Genomic DNA, 18,334 nt, shown 5'->3' with positions numbered 1-18,334 from the left:
TTTTTAGCAGGTCGCTTTTTGGCTGCTGGTTTTTTTGCAGCCTTCTTGGGAGCACACTTCTTTTTTGGTTTTTTAGCTGGGGCCTTCTTTGCTGCTGGCTTTTTAGCTACTTTCTTTGTCCTCTTCTTGGGCCCAGCAGCTGGCATTGGAGCAAGCTTGAACGAGCCAGAAGCGCCTTTTCCAGTTGTCTGGAGAAAAGCACCTTTGGTCACGCCGCTGGTAAGTGCTCTCTTCAAGTGAGAATTGGAAGCTGTGAGGTCAAGCTTGTAGGTGTCCGCGATAAACTTTTGTATCTTCTGGCGGGATGTACCTTTTCGTTCCTTCATTGCTCCAAGGGCAGAGCTAATCATTTCCCTGTAAGTAGGGTGCTCTGCCTTCTTGGCGCTTGGTCTCTTGGAAGACCTGGCTGCGGCTGGCGCTGGTACTGCTGCTACTGCTGTGGTAGACATGATGAATGAATATTAAAGCCACCAAAACGATACTTGCAAGAGTTACTGACTGTGACGAATTGACTGTTGAGCAGTTATGCTTTGCAAGGTACCTTTTACTTCTTAATATAAGCATTAGCATGTTTGTTTAAGACATATATGCTTATAAAAACTTAGTCGTCTTATTACGAATGTTGAAAAAGTTCCAGTAAGAAAGAAACCATATCTAACTTGTTCTAAAAGTAATTTTTTTTAAAGGATTAGTTTGAAAAGTCCAGAAATAACAGCCTGTATCTTACAGCACACCTCTAAATACATTAAGAAAAACATAAATGAAACAAAACATGTTAACACACTGCCGACTGAGTTTTCCTTTGCCGCTCACCTAAAGTAATAAAGTTTTAACAAAGCACAAGGTTTTTTTTTTACCTCAAACTTAAACAAAATTTCATTATATCGATTTCATGGAGTTTTGTTAATCGTAAGTTCTATCAAGTATGTTCAAGTTAATTACAGTTTAAACTAATGTGTAAAAAGTAATTCCAAAAGAATAAAAGAGTTCATTTTGTTTAGCTTTACTAGTTATGATTACTCATAAGCAATGTACTCAAACCTTTTATTAAACAGACAACTAGATAACTTTGTTCTTGCACATACTAGTAACTTACCTTACAACAATGTTTTCCAAACAACCTTTCAAAAACGTGCTGTACAGTAACTATGATGATACGTGTTTAAAGTTGTAAACTACATTTAAACACAAATTTTATTTTTCAGTGTATATGAAAAACTAGTTTAACAGGTAAGTAGTTTAACATTCGATTAGTGTTTCAAACAACTGATTCAAGCTGTTATACAGTTTAAAAAATAACTGATGCAATTTTGCTCGTTAAACTTAAACTTTGATCAAACTAAGAACTTTAACTTTGCAGATTTCAACCGAATAAAGTGTGCTGATAAAAGTGAACAAATGGATTTGGTTGTAAATTTTTCAAACAAAATAAAGTTAATTAAATTCAAAGAAGTAAATAAGTCGAAAAAGCTTATGAACACTAGCACTAAATTTGAACTTAAACAAAAGCTGATATCTTTTGGATGAAAAATTGTACGTAAAAAAAGAGGTTGGTTTATTTTTTAAGCAGCATTATATACAAAATAAAATCGAGTAAGAAAATCGAAATGAAAAAGTTTTGAAATAAGATTGACAAACTTAGTGTTTGAATAAAGCTTTGTTTACAATCAGCACTCATAACCTTTCAATCTATCTTTGAAACTTTTAAACTGGAAATAATGCAACTAAGTTTTTTTTTCAAACTTTGTTTTGTCACTTCTCATAAAGTTTTAAAGTCAGTCGAAACAACATAGAACAACTTACTACTTTCTTGACACATATTTTGAAACAACAACAGTACTGTTTTTTAAAGTTTACGATTGAAGTGTTTACCAAGTTAAACATGTGTTTTAACTGCTTTACTGCTAATAGTGATTTCCTAGTTTACTCAACCTAGATTAATCATAATGTTCTTTTACCATTGATTTCATTGACTAAATGTTTTGCTTTTCAAAATTCGTAACTAGTTATCTCTAACTTACTGTTAATGTAGTTAAAAACACAGCTTAGGATAAGTTGCATTTTATTCTCGCATGTCGTTAAGAACTAGCTGTTGTAGCAATAACATATAAACTTGAAACAAAGTAACTGTTATCTTATTCAATTATAGACCATATAAAACAAAGTATTTGCTTGATTCAAAGTTTTACATTGTTGTTTGCCTATTATGGAACTTGTACTATCACATAATAAGCTGTAAAAAAATGAAGGCTAAAAAAGTTTTTGTCTTGCTTTGTCCAATTTTTCTTCTTCTTTAGATTTATAAAAACTACACAGCTTAAAGCAACAAGTTACAGTAATTTTAGTTTTCTTATTTATAGCGTACATAAGGGTAACTAACAAGTGGTAACAAGTTTTTTACTTCTTTTCTTTGTACCATGTTTCAGCTAATCAATTGGTTTATTTCATATGCTTGACAAGATTAGAAAGCTTAAATTAAGTAAGTAGATGTAAGCTTTGTAAAATAAAAGATTTATTTATACAAGTTCATCATTTTATTAAGGTATTTTGTTTTGTAAATTGTGTACTTGTTAATAAAGTTCTCTTTCTTTTGAACAAACGATGTTGTTTACATTTATGTGTTACACCAGTTTTGAATTGTTAAGCATGTTTCAGTTGTAGTTTAATTGTAATTGAACAGTATTTTTTAAGGACACTAAACATTGTTTGTTATTAACAATTTAAAACGTTTTCAGTTAATAAGTCAAAGTTTTATTTTTATTTCTGTTTAAGCGTACTATTTTCATTGAAAAATACAAATAGTTTTTACAGTGACGTAGGCACAGTTTTTTTTAATAAACTAAAAAACAAATGAAATATTGAATTAAAAAATGTCCACAAAGTAAGCATGAATAAGAATAAGTTTTATTTGGAAAAGAAAGTTAAAAGGCCACGAAAAAGACACTCAAGTTAGTTAAAGCTTTTCACTAAGCATTCGATAATAGTAAGCAATAAAGTAAGGATTAGAGCAGTTATCTAGCTAGAGTTCCCTTCTTAACAGTTGCATAAAAAAAGTATAGTAGAGAAATTGTAGCAAGCTAGGTATTTAATAAATAATGGGTTTATAGTTTCGAGGGAAATAGTTTTTTGATTCTTTTTCACCACAAAGTTGATTAAGTGTGTGTATTTGTGTTGTTGAGTTTAGTAGTCATTAGTAGCTTGTGTATTTAATTGGTGATCCACCTAATCTTTAGATTCAAAAAGTACATAGCTTAAAACAAACAAGTATCGTCGTTTTGAGTTGTCTCATACATAGTTTAAAAAAGAGTTACAAAAAATGGTAACAAGCTGTTCCATTTTTACCTTGGAATCATGTCGTTATTTGTCATTGCCACAGAAAAAATGAGTTCAACAAAACAAGTTTGAGCTTTGTAAGCAGAAAGATTATTTCAATTGTATGTTTGTTTTAAACAATCACTGTTGTTTACATTACTGTTCAACTTTTAAACAGTTTTTTATTGTTTCATTTGCATTCTGATAAATAAAACTAATACTTATTTGACAATCAGACCTTAAATAAATATCATTGAGCATTTTTAGTATCAACGCAAAGTAAATATAATATAATGTCTTATTTAAGCATAAATTTTTATTTAGTGACAGGTTGATTTTTTTATTAAACTAACAACAAATATCTATTGAGTGTTTGAAAAACAAGTTTACAAAGTAAAATGAACTAGAAAAAGTTTTGTTTAAACAATAAGTTAAACAAGAAAATTCCCATTGAAAAACATTTTTACCTAACATTTAAATACTAGTGAATCAGAAAAACTTATTCTACATTATCAAAAGTAGTTTAAAATGTCAAGTAGAACTACAAAAACTAAAGTAAGTGTAACTAACTAGTAGAAATAAAAACAGAGAAATTCAGTTTTAGAAAGTTTATTTAGAAGTTATTGAAACACACTAACTGTTACTTTTTACCAACACGCACAATGTAGATATAAATTTGTACATTTTTTTGTCGCTTAGTTTAAGCTTGTTTGACACTGTTTACTCGACATTAGTAGCTGCTCAAATCAACTGGTGGTCCTGATTACTTTAGATATGTAGAAACATAACTTTCAACAAACTACTAGAGTTGTTAAAGGTCATTAAGTTGTCTCATATCTAGTTAAAACAAGTATCTTTTACTTTGAAAACTAGAATAATAAATTACTTACTTAAAGAAGTACAAGCAGTTACTTTTTTTGTGTTTTACCAAGTTTCAACTAATGAGCTGGTTTGTTTTGTGTGTTTATGTTTTGAATTGAAAATGTTTCTTGAATATGCCAAACAGAAGTTAGCTTTGAAAGAAGGAATATGTTATTTTACTTGCAAAACACATCTGTAATTTTTTGTTTTGAACAGCCATTTTTGTATTCATTTATGTATTCGTAACTTTTTAAAACGTGTTACATGGCTTCAATTGCAGTTAAATTGATAAGAACAACTCGTTTAAAAAGTTAAAGCTCGGTTGTGTTACTAATAATCAACAACAACTTAAAATAAAGTTACAACTAAGTTTTTGCATGTTATAAGTGATATACATTTTTGTAAGCACTTATTTATTGAATGTTTCAACAGAACTTCAGCAAATGAATAAAAACAAGTGTTTTGTACAAAAAGTATTCAGATGAAAAATCTTACGGACAACGAAATCAAGTTAGTTGAACATCTTTTACAAACTATTTGATTACAAGCACTACTACTGTTTTTAGACTAATGCAATGCTTTTTCTACAATATAACGAGTTACAAGTTTATAAAGTATTTGAAACAAAAAAAAAAGTGTGTTCATTCAAGTATATGAGTTTTTAATTTACACAAATAAGAATTTATTTGTACTAAGCTTATATTCTTGTACTTTAAGTAAACATGAACAGCTGGTTCTATTCAAATGGTGGTCCTAAAAAGGACCGGTTGTTTAGCGTTTATTTTGAGCTGGTGTATTTGGTAACAGCTTTAGTTCCTTCTGAAACTGCGTGCTTTGACAACTCGCCGGGGAGCAAGAGCCTGACAGCAGTTTGAATTTCGCGGCTGCTAACAGTTGACCTCTTGTTGTAATGAGCCAAACGTGAAGCCTCTGCTGCAATGCGCTCGAAGATGTCGTTGACAAATGAGTTCATGATTCCCATTGCCTTGCTGGAAATTCCGGTGTCGGGGTGCACTTGCTTCAAAACTTTGTACACGTAGATGCCAAAGCTTTCTTTGTTCCTCCTCCTTCGCTTCTTCTTGCCGTCGACCGGAGCGGTCTTGGCTACTGACTTCTTCGCGCCTTTGGTTGCTGTCATGATGATGCGTGGACTTCTGTCTCGGCGCCAGTTTATATCCTGAAAAATTATGCAAATTAGCATAGTTCCGTACGCGAACGATAGCTGGTTTCTCTCACTTCACAATTCTCTCGTTTGTTGTAAATATTTTTGGTGGTCCTGAAAAGGACCTGGTTTTTTTTAACTTAGGCTGACTTTTTTGAAGCGGTCTTCTTAGGCAATAGTACTGCCTGGATGTTTGGAAGAACACCACCTTGAGCAATTGTGACGCCGCCGAGAAGTTTGTTCAACTCTTCGTCGTTGCGAATAGCTAGTTGCAAATGGCGAGGAATGATCCTGCTTTTCTTGTTGTCACGAGCAGCGTTACCGGCAAGCTCGAGCACTTCTGCGCTCAAGTACTCGAGAACGGCAGCCAGATAAACTGGAGCACCAGCTCCGACTCTTTGGCTGTAGTTGCCGGTGCGCAACAGGCGGTGCACGCGACCGACTGGAAACTGCAGTCCTGCACGGGAAGACCTGCTCTTCGGCTTAGATTTGAGTTTTGATCCTTTACCACGTCCTGACATTTTGTTGTTCGAATGATTGTGATGATAGCTTGCACAGCTCCATATACAACTCATACCTAACCGCGTCGAACGAAAAACTAATTTGCATATCAGATAGCTAATGCTTAATCTTGTCAAGAATGTTGTAAAACTTTTATATTGAATTAGGTGGTCCTAAAAAGGACCGGGTTTGCTAAAAGCGATTAGCCACCGAAGCCGTACAAGGTTCTTCCTTGACGCTTGAGTGCGTACACGACGTCGAGTGCTGTGACGGTCTTGCGCTTGGCGTGCTCTGTGTATGTTACTGCATCGCGAATAACATTTTCCAAGAAAACTTTCATGACGCCTCTCGTTTCTTCGTAAATCAGTCCCGAGATTCGCTTAACTCCGCCTCGGCGAGCCAAACGGCGGATTGCCGGCTTCGTGATGCCTTGGATGTTATCGCGAAGTACTTTGCGATGGCGCTTAGCACCTCCCTTTCCCAAGCCTTTACCTCCTTTGCCGCGTCCAGACATGTTGTTGAATATACTTATTTCGTCAGTGCGTCGAGTTTATATACAAGCTGTTACGGACGCGTACGGTTACTACTAACTAATTTGCATACTCAAAAAAGTCTCTTAACTTACATTTTTTCGTTCGGTTAAGTTTTTCTCACTGTCAAAGTTTTAAGGTGGCCCTGAAAAGGACCGGTTTTAGCTAACGCTTAAGCTCTTTCGCCACGCATTCTCCTGGCGAGCTGGATGTCTTTGGGCATGATTGTCACACGCTTGGCGTGGATCGCGCAAAGGTTAGTATCTTCGAACAAACCAACGAGGTACGCCTCGCTTGCTTCTTGCAAAGCCATAACGGCACTGCTTTGGAACCTCAAGTCAGTTTTGAAGTCTTGAGCTATTTCGCGTACCAGGCGCTGGAAAGGCAACTTGCGCAAAAGAAGCTCAGTTGACTTCTGGTAGCGTCTGATTTCTCTCAGAGCAACTGTGCCGGGCCTGTAGCGATGTGGCTTCTTCACACCTCCGGTAGCGGGTGCGCTCTTGCGAGCGGCCTTGGTGGCGAGCTGTTTCCTTGGAGCCTTGCCTCCGGTTGACTTACGAGCGGTTTGCTTGGTACGAGCCATTTTGATGATAAAACTGTTTGTTGCAAGACAGTTTATATACTGTTCGCATAGACACGGACGCGAGCGATTCCGCTGTGTAGTCTAATTTGCATATTTTCAACTTAGCATTGTTTTATGCATTTTGAGTTACGTTATATTTTGTTTGAGTGGTCCTGAAAAGGACCTTGGGTAAAAGAACAAATTATTTTTTGCAGCTCTTCTTCTTGGATGCTTTTTTGGCTGCCGGCTTCTTCTTGGTTACTTTCTTCTTCTTGCTTGCAGCTTTTTTAGATGCTGCCTTCTTAGGAGCGCACTTTTTAGCAGGTCGCTTTTTGGCTGCTGGTTTTTTTGCAGCCTTCTTGGGAGCACACTTCTTTTTTGGTTTTTTAGCTGGGGCCTTCTTTGCTGCTGGCTTTTTAGCTACTTTCTTTGTCCTCTTCTTGGGCCCAGCAGCTGGCATTGGAGCAAGCTTGAACGAGCCAGAAGCGCCTTTTCCAGTTGTCTGGAGAAAAGCACCTTTGGTCACGCCGCTGGTAAGTGCTCTCTTCAAGTGAGAATTGGAAGCTGTGAGGTCAAGCTTGTAGGTGTCCGCGATAAACTTTTGTATCTTCTGGCGGGATGTACCTTTTCGTTCCTTCATTGCTCCAAGGGCAGAGCTAATCATTTCCCTGTAAGTAGGGTGCTCTGCCTTCTTGGCGCTTGGTCTCTTGGAAGACCTGGCTGCGGCTGGCGCTGGTACTGCTGCTACTGCTGTGGTAGACATGATGAATGAATATTAAAGCCACCAAAACGATACTTGCAAGAGTTACTGACTGTGACGAATTGACTGTTGAGCAGTTATGCTTTGCAAGGTACCTTTTACTTCTTAATATAAGCATTAGCATGTTTGTTTAAGACATATATGCTTATAAAAACTTAGTCGTCTTATTACGAATGTTGAAAAAGTTCCAGTAAGAAAGAAACCATATCTAACTTGTTCTAAAAGTAATTTTTTTTAAAGGATTAGTTTGAAAAGTCCAGAAATAACAGCCTGTATCTTACAGCACACCTCTAAATACATTAAGAAAAACATAAATGAAACAAAACATGTTAACACACTGCCGACTGAGTTTTCCTTTGCCGCTCACCTAAAGTAATAAAGTTTTAACAAAGCACAAGGTTTTTTTTTTACCTCAAACTTAAACAAAATTTCATTATATCGATTTCATGGAGTTTTGTTAATCGTAAGTTCTATCAAGTATGTTCAAGTTAATTACAGTTTAAACTAATGTGTAAAAAGTAATTCCAAAAGAATAAAAGAGTTCATTTTGTTTAGCTTTACTAGTTATGATTACTCATAAGCAATGTACTCAAACCTTTTATTAAACAGACAACTAGATAACTTTGTTCTTGCACATACTAGTAACTTACCTTACAACAATGTTTTCCAAACAACCTTTCAAAAACGTGCTGTACAGTAACTATGATGATACGTGTTTAAAGTTGTAAACTACATTTAAACACAAATTTTATTTTTCAGTGTATATGAAAAACTAGTTTAACAGGTAAGTAGTTTAACATTCGATTAGTGTTTCAAACAACTGATTCAAGCTGTTATACAGTTTAAAAAATAACTGATGCAATTTTGCTCGTTAAACTTAAACTTTGATCAAACTAAGAACTTTAACTTTGCAGATTTCAACCGAATAAAGTGTGCTGATAAAAGTGAACAAATGGATTTGGTTGTAAATTTTTCAAACAAAATAAAGTTAATTAAATTCAAAGAAGTAAATAAGTCGAAAAAGCTTATGAACACTAGCACTAAATTTGAACTTAAACAAAAGCTGATATCTTTTGGATGAAAAATTGTACGTAAAAAAAGAGGTTGGTTTATTTTTTAAGCAGCATTATATACAAAATAAAATCGAGTAAGAAAATCGAAATGAAAAAGTTTTGAAATAAGATTGACAAACTTAGTGTTTGAATAAAGCTTTGTTTACAATCAGCACTCATAACCTTTCAATCTATCTTTGAAACTTTTAAACTGGAAATAATGCAACTAAGTTTTTTTTTCAAACTTTGTTTTGTCACTTCTCATAAAGTTTTAAAGTCAGTCGAAACAACATAGAACAACTTACTACTTTCTTGACACATATTTTGAAACAACAACAGTACTGTTTTTTAAAGTTTACGATTGAAGTGTTTACCAAGTTAAACATGTGTTTTAACTGCTTTACTGCTAATAGTGATTTCCTAGTTTACTCAACCTAGATTAATCATAATGTTCTTTTACCATTGATTTCATTGACTAAATGTTTTGCTTTTCAAAATTCGTAACTAGTTATCTCTAACTTACTGTTAATGTAGTTAAAAACACAGCTTAGGATAAGTTGCATTTTATTCTCGCATGTCGTTAAGAACTAGCTGTTGTAGCAATAACATATAAACTTGAAACAAAGTAACTGTTATCTTATTCAATTATAGACCATATAAAACAAAGTATTTGCTTGATTCAAAGTTTTACATTGTTGTTTGCCTATTATGGAACTTGTACTATCACATAATAAGCTGTAAAAAAATGAAGGCTAAAAAAGTTTTTGTCTTGCTTTGTCCAATTTTTCTTCTTCTTTAGATTTATAAAAACTACACAGCTTAAAGCAACAAGTTACAGTAATTTTAGTTTTCTTATTTATAGCGTACATAAGGGTAACTAACAAGTGGTAACAAGTTTTTTACTTCTTTTCTTTGTACCATGTTTCAGCTAATCAATTGGTTTATTTCATATGCTTGACAAGATTAGAAAGCTTAAATTAAGTAAGTAGATGTAAGCTTTGTAAAATAAAAGATTTATTTATACAAGTTCATCATTTTATTAAGGTATTTTGTTTTGTAAATTGTGTACTTGTTAATAAAGTTCTCTTTCTTTTGAACAAACGATGTTGTTTACATTTATGTGTTACACCAGTTTTGAATTGTTAAGCATGTTTCAGTTGTAGTTTAATTGTAATTGAACAGTATTTTTTAAGGACACTAAACATTGTTTGTTATTAACAATTTAAAACGTTTTCAGTTAATAAGTCAAAGTTTTATTTTTATTTCTGTTTAAGCGTACTATTTTCATTGAAAAATACAAATAGTTTTTACAGTGACGTAGGCACAGTTTTTTTTAATAAACTAAAAAACAAATGAAATATTGAATTAAAAAATGTCCACAAAGTAAGCATGAATAAGAATAAGTTTTATTTGGAAAAGAAAGTTAAAAGGCCACGAAAAAGACACTCAAGTTAGTTAAAGCTTTTCACTAAGCATTCGATAATAGTAAGCAATAAAGTAAGGATTAGAGCAGTTATCTAGCTAGAGTTCCCTTCTTAACAGTTGCATAAAAAAAGTATAGTAGAGAAATTGTAGCAAGCTAGGTATTTAATAAATAATGGGTTTATAGTTTCGAGGGAAATAGTTTTTTGATTCTTTTTCACCACAAAGTTGATTAAGTGTGTGTATTTGTGTTGTTGAGTTTAGTAGTCATTAGTAGCTTGTGTATTTAATTGGTGATCCACCTAATCTTTAGATTCAAAAAGTACATAGCTTAAAACAAACAAGTATCGTCGTTTTGAGTTGTCTCATACATAGTTTAAAAAAGAGTTACAAAAAATGGTAACAAGCTGTTCCATTTTTACCTTGGAATCATGTCGTTATTTGTCATTGCCACAGAAAAAATGAGTTCAACAAAACAAGTTTGAGCTTTGTAAGCAGAAAGATTATTTCAATTGTATGTTTGTTTTAAACAATCACTGTTGTTTACATTACTGTTCAACTTTTAAACAGTTTTTTATTGTTTCATTTGCATTCTGATAAATAAAACTAATACTTATTTGACAATCAGACCTTAAATAAATATCATTGAGCATTTTTAGTATCAACGCAAAGTAAATATAATATAATGTCTTATTTAAGCATAAATTTTTATTTAGTGACAGGTTGATTTTTTTATTAAACTAACAACAAATATCTATTGAGTGTTTGAAAAACAAGTTTACAAAGTAAAATGAACTAGAAAAAGTTTTGTTTAAACAATAAGTTAAACAAGAAAATTCCCATTGAAAAACATTTTTACCTAACATTTAAATACTAGTGAATCAGAAAAACTTATTCTACATTATCAAAAGTAGTTTAAAATGTCAAGTAGAACTACAAAAACTAAAGTAAGTGTAACTAACTAGTAGAAATAAAAACAGAGAAATTCAGTTTTAGAAAGTTTATTTAGAAGTTATTGAAACACACTAACTGTTACTTTTTACCAACACGCACAATGTAGATATAAATTTGTACATTTTTTGTCGCTTAGTTTAAGCTTGTTTGACACTGTTTACTCGACATTAGTAGCTGCTTAAATCAACTGGTGGTCCTGATTACTTTAGATATGTAGAAACATAACTTTCAACAAACTACTAGAGTTGTTAAAGGTCAGTAAGTTGTCTCATATCTAGTTAAAACAAGTACCTTTTACTTTGAAAACTAGAATAATAAATTACTTAAAAAAGTACAAGCAGCTACTTTTTTGTGTTTTACCAAGTTTCAACCAATGAGCTGGTTTGTTTTGTGTGTTTATGTTTTGAATTGAAAATGTTTCTTGAATATGCTAAACAGAAGTTAGCTTTGAAAGAAGGAATATGTTGTTTTACTTGAAAACACATCTGTAATTTTTTGTTTTGAACAACCATTTTTGTATTCATTTATGTATTCGTAACTTTTTAAAACGTGTTACATGGCTTCAATTGCAGTTAAGTTGATAAGAAGAACTCGTTTAAAAAGTTAAAGCTCGGTTGTGTTACTAATAATCAACAACAACTTAAAATAAAGTTACAACTAAGTTTTTGCATGTTATAAGTGATATACATTTTTGTTTAAGAAGATGATACTTTTTTGTAAGCACTTATTTATTGAATGTTTCAACAGAACTTCAGCAAATGAATAAAAACAAGTGTTTTGTACAAAAAGTATTCAGATGAAAAATCTTACGGACAACAAAATCAAGTTAGTTAAACATCTTTTACAAACCATTTGATTACAAGCACTACTACTGTTTTTAGACTAATGCAATGCTTTTTCTACAATATAACGAGTTACAAGTTTATAAAGTATTTGAAACAAAAAAAAAGTGTGTTCATTCAAGTATATGAGTTTTTAATTTACACAAATAAGAATTTATTTGTACTAAGCTTATATTCTTGTACTTTAAGTAAACATGAACAGCTGGTTCTATTCAAATGGTGGTCCTAAAAAGGACCGGTTGTTGAGCGTTTATTTTGAGCTGGTGTATTTGGTAACAGCTTTAGTTCCTTCTGAAACTGCGTGCTTTGACAACTCGCCGGGGAGCAAGAGCCTGACAGCAGTTTGAATTTCGCGGCTGCTAACAGTTGACCTCTTGTTGTAATGAGCCAAACGTGAAGCCTCTGCTGCAATGCGCTCGAAGATGTCGTTGACAAATGAGTTCATGATTCCCATTGCCTTGCTGGAAATTCCGGTGTCGGGGTGCACTTGCTTCAAAACTTTGTACACGTAGATGCCAAAGCTTTCTTTGTTTCTCCTCCTTCGCTTCTTCTTGCCGTCGACCGGAGCGGTCTTGGCTACTGACTTCTTCGCGCCTTTGGTTGCTGTCATGATGATGTGTGGACTTCTGTCTCGGCGCCGGTTTATATTCTGAAAAATTATGCAAATTAGCATAGTTCCGTACGCGAACGATAGCTGGTTTCTCTCACTTCACAATTCTCTCGTTTGTTGTAAATATTTTGGTGGTCCTGAAAAGGACCTGGTTTTTTTTAACTTAGGCTGACTTTTTTGAAGCGGTCTTCTTAGGCAATAGTACTGCCTGGATGTTTGGAAGAACACCACCTTGAGCAATTGTGACGCCTCCGAGAAGTTTGTTCAACTCTTCGTCGTTGCGAATAGCTAGTTGCAAATGGCGAGGAATGATCCTGCTTTTCTTGTTGTCACGAGCAGCGTTACCGGCAAGCTCGAGCACTTCTGCGCTCAAGTACTCGAGAACGGCAGCCAGATAAACTGGAGCACCAGCTCCGACTCTTTGGCTGTAGTTGCCGGTGCGCAACAGGCGGTGCACGCGACCGACTGGAAACTGCAGTCCTGCACGGGAAGACCTGCTCTTCGGCTTAGATTTGAGTTTTGATCCTTTACCACGTCCTGACATTTTGTTGTTCGAATGATTGTGATGATAGCTTGCACAGCTCAATATACAACTCATACCTAACCGCGTCGAACAAAAAACTAATTTGCATATGTCATAGCTAATGCTTAATCTTGTCAAAAGTGTTGTAAAACTTTTATATTGAATTAGGTGGTCCTAAAAAGGACCGGGTTTGCTAAAAGCGATTAGCCACCGAAGCCGTACAAGGTTCTTCCTTGACGCTTGAGTGCGTACACGACGTCGAGTGCTGTGACGGTCTTGCGCTTGGCGTGCTCTGTGTATGTTACTGCATCGCGAATAACATTTTCCAAGAAAACTTTCATGACGCCTCTCGTTTCTTCGTAAATCAGTCCCGAGATTCGCTTAACTCCGCCTCGGCGAGCCAAACGGCGGATTGCCGGCTTCGTGATGCCTTGGATGTTATCGCGAAGTACTTTGCGATGGCGCTTAGCACCTCCCTTTCCCAAGCCTTTACCTCCTTTGCCGCGTCCAGACATGTTGTTGAATATACTTATTTCGTCAGTGCGTCGAGTTTATATACAAGCTGTTACGGACGCGTACGGTAACTACTAACTAATTTGCATACTCAAAAAAGTCTCTTAACTTACGTTCGGTTAAGTTTTTCTCACTGTCAAGGTTTTAAGGTGGCCCTGAAAAGGACCGGTTTTAGCTAACGCTTAAGCTCTTTCGCCACGCATTCTCCTGGCGAGCTGGATGTCTTTGGGCATGATTGTCACACGCTTGGCGTGGATCGCGCAAAGGTTAGTATCTTCGAACAAACCAACGAGGTACGCCTCGCTTGCTTCTTGCAAAGCCATAACGGCACTGCTTTGGAACCTCAAGTCAGTTTTGAAGTCTTGAGCTATTTCGCGTACCAGACGCTGGAAAGGCAACTTGCGCAAAAGAAGCTCAGTTGACTTCTGGTAGCGTCTGATTTCTCTCAGAGCAACTGTGCCGGGCCTGTAGCGATGAGGCTTCTTCACACCTCCGGTAGCGGGTGCGCTCTTGCGAGCGGCCTTGGTGGCGAGCTGTTTCCTTGGAGCCTTGCCTCCGGTTGACTTACGAGCGGTTTGCTTGGTACGAGCCATTTTGATGATAAAACTGTTTGTTGCAAGACAGTTTATATACTGTTCGCATAGACACGGACGCGAGCGATTCCGCTGTGTAGTCTAATTTGCATATTTTCAACTTAGCATTGTTTTATGCATTTTGAGTTACGTTATATTTTGTTTGAGTGGTCCTGAAAAGGACCTTGGGTAAAAGAACAACTTATTTTTTACAGCTCTTCTTCTTGGATGCTTTTTTGGCTGCCGGCTTCTTCTTGGTTACTTTCTTCTTCTTGCTTGCAGCTTTTTTAGATGCTGCCTTCTTAGGAGCGCACTTTTTAGCAGGTCGCTTTTTGGCTGCTGGTTTTTTTGCAGCCTTCTTGGGAGCACACTTCTTTTTTGGTTTTTTAGCTGGGGCCTTCTTTGCTGCTGGCTTTTTAGCTACTTTCTTTGTCCTCTTCTTGGGCCCAGCAGCTGGCATTGGAGCAAGCTTGAACGAGCCAGAAGCGCCTTTTCCAGTTGTCTGGAGAAAAGCACCTTTGGTCACGCCGCTGGTAAGTGCTCTCTTCAAGTGAGAATTGGAAGCTGTGAGGTCAAGCTTGTAGGTGTCCGCGATATACTTTTGTATCTTCTGGCGGGATGTACCTTTTCGTTCCTTCATTGCTCCAAGGGCAGAGCTAATCATTTCCCTGTAAGTAGGGTGCTCTGCCTTCTTGGCGCTTGGTCTCTTGGAAGACCTGGCTGGCGCTGGTACTGCTGCTACTGCTGTGGTAGACATGATGAATGAATATTAAAGCGACCAAAACGATACTTGCAAGAGTTACTGACTGTGACGAATTGACTGTTGAGCAGTTATGCTTTGCAAGGTACCTTTTACTTCTTAATATAAGCATTAGCATGTTTGTTTAAGACATATATGCTTATAAAAACTTAGTTGTCTTATTAAGAATGTTGAAAAAGTTCCAGTAAGAAAGAAACCATATTTAACTTGTTCTAAAAGTAATTTTTTTAAAGCATTAGTTTGAAAAGTCCAGAAATAACAGCCTGTATCTTACAGCACACCTCTAAATACATTAAGAAAAACATAAATGAAACAAAACATGTTAACACACTCCCGACTGAGTTTTCCTTTGCCGCTCACCTAAAGTAATAAAGTTTTAACAAAGCACAAGGTTTTTTTTTACCTTAAACAAAATTTCATTATATCGATTTCATGGAGTTTTGTTAATCGTAAGTTCTATCAAGTATGTTCAAGTTAATTACAGTTTAAACTAATGTGTAAAAAGTAATTCCAAAAGAATAAAAGTGTTCATTTTTTTTAGCTTTACTGCTTATGATTACTCATAAGCAATGTACTCAAAACTTTTATTAAACAGACAACTAGATAGCTTTGTTGTTGCACATACTAGTAACTTACCTTACAACAATGTTTTCCAAACAACCTTTCAAAAACGTGCTGTACAGTAACTATGATGATACTTGTTTAAAGTTGTAAACTACATTTAAACACAAACTTTATTTTTCAGTGTGTATGAAAAACTAGTTTAAAAGATAAGTAGTTTAACATTCAATTAGTGTTTCAAACAACTGATTGAAGCTGTTATACAGTTTAAAAAATAACTGATGCAATTTTGCTCGTTAAACTTAAACCTTGATCAAACTAAGAACTTTAACTTTGCAGATTTCAACCGAATAAAGTGTGCTGATAAAAGTGAACAAATGGATTTGGTTGTAAATTTTCCAAACAAAATAAAGTTAATTAAATTCAAAGAAGTAAATAAGTCGAAAAAGCTTATGAACACTAGCACTAAATTTGAACTTAAACAAAAGCTGATACCTTTTGGATGAAAAATTTTACGTAAAAAAAGAGGTTGGTTTATTTTTTAAGCAGCATTATATACAAAATAAAATCGAGTAAGAAAATCTAAATGAAAAAGTTTAGAAATAAGATTGACAAACTTAGTGTTTGAATAAAGCTTTGTTTACAATCAGCACTCATAACCTTTCAATCTATCTTTGAAACTTTTTAACTGGAAAATAATGCAAGTAATTTTTTTTTTCAAACTTTGTTTTGTCACTTCTCATAAAGTTTTAAATTCAGTCGAAACAACATAGAACAACTTACTACTTTCTTGAAACATATTTTGAAACAACAACAGTACTGTCTTTTAAAGTTTACGATTGAAGTGCTTACCAAGTTAAACATGTGTTTTAACTGCTTTACTGCTAATAGTGATTTCTTAGTTTACTCAACCTAGATTAATCATAATGTTCTGTACCATTGATTTCATTGACTAAATGTTTGCTTTTCAAAATTCGTAACTAGTTATCTCTAGCTTACTGTTAATGTAGTTAAAAACACAGCTTAGGATAAGTTACATTTTATTCTCGGATGTCGTTAAGAACATAGCTGTTGTAGCAATAACATATAAACTTGAAACAAAGTAACTGTTATCTTATTCAATTATAGACCATATAAAACAAAGTATTTGCTTGATTCAAAGTTTTACATTGTTGTTTGCCTATTATGGAACTTGTACCATCACATAATAAGCTGTAAAAAAATGAAGGCTAAAAAAAGTTTTGGTTTCGCTTTGTCCAGTTTTTTCTTCTTCTTTAGATTTATAAAAACTACACAGCTTAAAGCAACAAGTTACAGTAATTTCAGTTTACTTATGTATAGCGTACATAAGGGTAACAAACAAGTGGTAACAAGTTTTTTACTTCTTTTCTTTGTACCATGTTTTAGCTAATCAATTGGTTTATTTCATATGCTTGACAAGATTAGAAAGCTTAAATCAAGTAAGTAGATGTAAGCTTTGTAAAATAAAAGATTTGTTTATACAAGTTCATCATTTTATTAAGGTATTTTGTTTTGTAAATTGTGTACTTGTTAATAGTGTTCTCTTTCTTTTGAACAATCGATGTTGTTTACATTTATGTGTTACACCAGTTTTGAATTGTTAAGCATGTTTCAGTTGTAGTTTAATTGTAATTGAACAGCATTTTTTAAGGACACTAAACATTGTTTGTTATTAACAGTTTAAAACGTTTTCAGTTAATAAGTCAAAGTTTTATTTTTATTTCTGTTTAAGCGTACTATTTTCATTGAAAAATACAAATAGTTTTTACAGTGACGTAGGCACAGTATTTTTTTAATAAACTAAAAAACAAATGAAATATTGAATTAAAAAATGTCCACAAAGTTAATGAGAATAAGTTTTATTTGGAAAAGAAAGTTAAAAGGAAAAAAGCCACGAAAAAGACACTCAAGTTAGTTAAAGCTTTTCACTAAGCATTCGATAATAGTAAGCAATAAAGTAAGGATTAGAGCAGTTATCTAGCTAGAGTTCCCTTCTTAACAGTTGCATAAAAAAAGTATAGTAGAGAAATTTGGCAAGCTAGGTATTTAATAAATAATGGGCTTTATAATTTGGAAGGAAATATGTTTTTGATTCTTTATCACCACAAAGTTGATTAAGTATGTTTATTTGTGTTGTTGAGTTTAGTAGTCATTAGTAGCTTGTGTAATTAATTGGTGATCCACCTAATCTTTAGATTTAAAAAGTACATAGCTTAAAACAAACAAGTATCGTCGTTTTGAGTTGTCTCATACATAGTTTAAAAAAGAGTTACAAAAAATTGTAACAAGCTGTTCTTTTTTACCGTGGAATCATTTTGTAATTTGTCATAGCCACAGAAAAAATGAGTTCAACAAAACAAGTATGAGCTTTGTAAGCAGAAAGATTATTTCAATTGTATGTTTGTTTTAAACAATCACTGTTGTCTACATTAGTTTGACTGTTCAACTTTTAAACAGTTTTTTATTGTTTCATTTGCATTCTGATAAATAAAACTAATACTTATTTGACAATCAGACCTTAAACAAATATCATTGAGCATTTTTAGTATCAACGCAAAGTAAATTTTTCTTCTCATTTAATATAATGTCTTATTTAAGCATAAATTTTTAGTTAGTGACAGATTGATTTTTTTATTAAACTAACAACAAATATGTATTGAGTGTTTGAAAAACAAGTTTACAAAGTAAAATGAACTAGAATAAGTTTTGTTTAAACAATAAGTTAAACAAGAAAATTCCCATTAAAAAACATTTTTACCTAACATTTAAATACTAGTGAAGCAGAAAAACTTATTCTACATTATCAAAAGTAGTTT

At 33.8% G+C, this 18,334-nt stretch overlaps 8 protein-coding genes across 8 annotated transcripts; all 8 read right to left on the bottom strand.

Annotated features, from left to right (window-relative positions):
• Positions 1–4,951: 4,951 nt before the first annotated feature.
• On the bottom strand, positions 4,952–5,311 carry LOC145845069 (histone H2B 1/2-like). The gene has a single exon (XM_082952491.1). It carries the CDS (start codon positions 5,309–5,311, stop codon positions 4,952–4,954), a length of 360 nt encoding a protein of 119 aa, XP_082808617.1.
• Positions 5,312–5,475: 164 nt separating this feature from the next.
• On the bottom strand, positions 5,476–5,856 carry LOC145844217 (histone H2A). The gene has a single exon (XM_082951590.1). The coding sequence runs from the start codon at positions 5,854–5,856 to the stop codon at positions 5,476–5,478; it is 381 nt and encodes a 126-aa protein (XP_082807716.1).
• A 182-nt stretch (positions 5,857–6,038) lies between these two features.
• On the bottom strand, positions 6,039–6,350 carry LOC145845068 (histone H4-like). The gene has a single exon (XM_082952490.1). The coding sequence runs from the start codon at positions 6,348–6,350 to the stop codon at positions 6,039–6,041; it is 312 nt and encodes a 103-aa protein (XP_082808616.1).
• Positions 6,351–6,538: 188 nt separating this feature from the next.
• Positions 6,539–6,949, bottom strand: LOC145845067 (histone H3). The gene has a single exon (XM_082952489.1). The coding sequence runs from the start codon at positions 6,947–6,949 to the stop codon at positions 6,539–6,541; it is 411 nt and encodes a 136-aa protein (XP_082808615.1).
• A 5,259-nt stretch (positions 6,950–12,208) lies between these two features.
• Positions 12,209–12,568, bottom strand: LOC145845066 (histone H2B 1/2-like). The gene has a single exon (XM_082952488.1). It carries the CDS (start codon positions 12,566–12,568, stop codon positions 12,209–12,211), a length of 360 nt encoding a protein of 119 aa, XP_082808614.1.
• Positions 12,569–12,731: 163 nt separating this feature from the next.
• Positions 12,732–13,112, bottom strand: LOC145844220 (histone H2A). The gene has a single exon (XM_082951592.1). It carries the CDS (start codon positions 13,110–13,112, stop codon positions 12,732–12,734), a length of 381 nt encoding a protein of 126 aa, XP_082807718.1.
• A 182-nt stretch (positions 13,113–13,294) lies between these two features.
• Positions 13,295–13,606, bottom strand: LOC145845065 (histone H4-like). Its single transcript, XM_082952487.1, has one exon. It carries the CDS (start codon positions 13,604–13,606, stop codon positions 13,295–13,297), a length of 312 nt encoding a protein of 103 aa, XP_082808613.1.
• Positions 13,607–13,786: 180 nt separating this feature from the next.
• On the bottom strand, positions 13,787–14,197 carry LOC145845064 (histone H3). The gene has a single exon (XM_082952486.1). The coding sequence runs from the start codon at positions 14,195–14,197 to the stop codon at positions 13,787–13,789; it is 411 nt and encodes a 136-aa protein (XP_082808612.1).
• Positions 14,198–18,334: the final 4,137 nt, after the last annotated feature.

This window comes from Thalia democratica, chromosome 9 (assembly GCF_965202585.1).
Source record: "Thalia democratica chromosome 9, ktThaDemo2.hap1.1, whole genome shotgun sequence".
Lineage (NCBI taxonomy): Eukaryota > Metazoa > Chordata > Thaliacea > Salpida > Salpidae > Thalia > Thalia democratica.
The sequence above is the reverse complement of the archived record's forward strand: the minus strand, read 5'-3'. Positions and strand labels throughout refer to the sequence as shown.

Coding starts and splice junctions, on each gene's coding strand:
- LOC145845066 (XM_082952488.1), bottom strand. CDS start 12,568: ATGACAGCAACCAAAGGCGCGAAGAAGTCAGTAGCCAAGACCGCTCCG.
- LOC145845067 (XM_082952489.1), bottom strand. CDS start 6,949: ATGGCTCGTACCAAGCAAACCGCTCGTAAGTCAACCGGAGGCAAGGCT.
- LOC145845069 (XM_082952491.1), bottom strand. CDS start 5,311: ATGACAGCAACCAAAGGCGCGAAGAAGTCAGTAGCCAAGACCGCTCCG.
- LOC145845068 (XM_082952490.1), bottom strand. CDS start 6,350: ATGTCTGGACGCGGCAAAGGAGGTAAAGGCTTGGGAAAGGGAGGTGCT.
- LOC145844217 (XM_082951590.1), bottom strand. CDS start 5,856: ATGTCAGGACGTGGTAAAGGATCAAAACTCAAATCTAAGCCGAAGAGC.
- LOC145845065 (XM_082952487.1), bottom strand. CDS start 13,606: ATGTCTGGACGCGGCAAAGGAGGTAAAGGCTTGGGAAAGGGAGGTGCT.
- LOC145844220 (XM_082951592.1), bottom strand. CDS start 13,112: ATGTCAGGACGTGGTAAAGGATCAAAACTCAAATCTAAGCCGAAGAGC.
- LOC145845064 (XM_082952486.1), bottom strand. CDS start 14,197: ATGGCTCGTACCAAGCAAACCGCTCGTAAGTCAACCGGAGGCAAGGCT.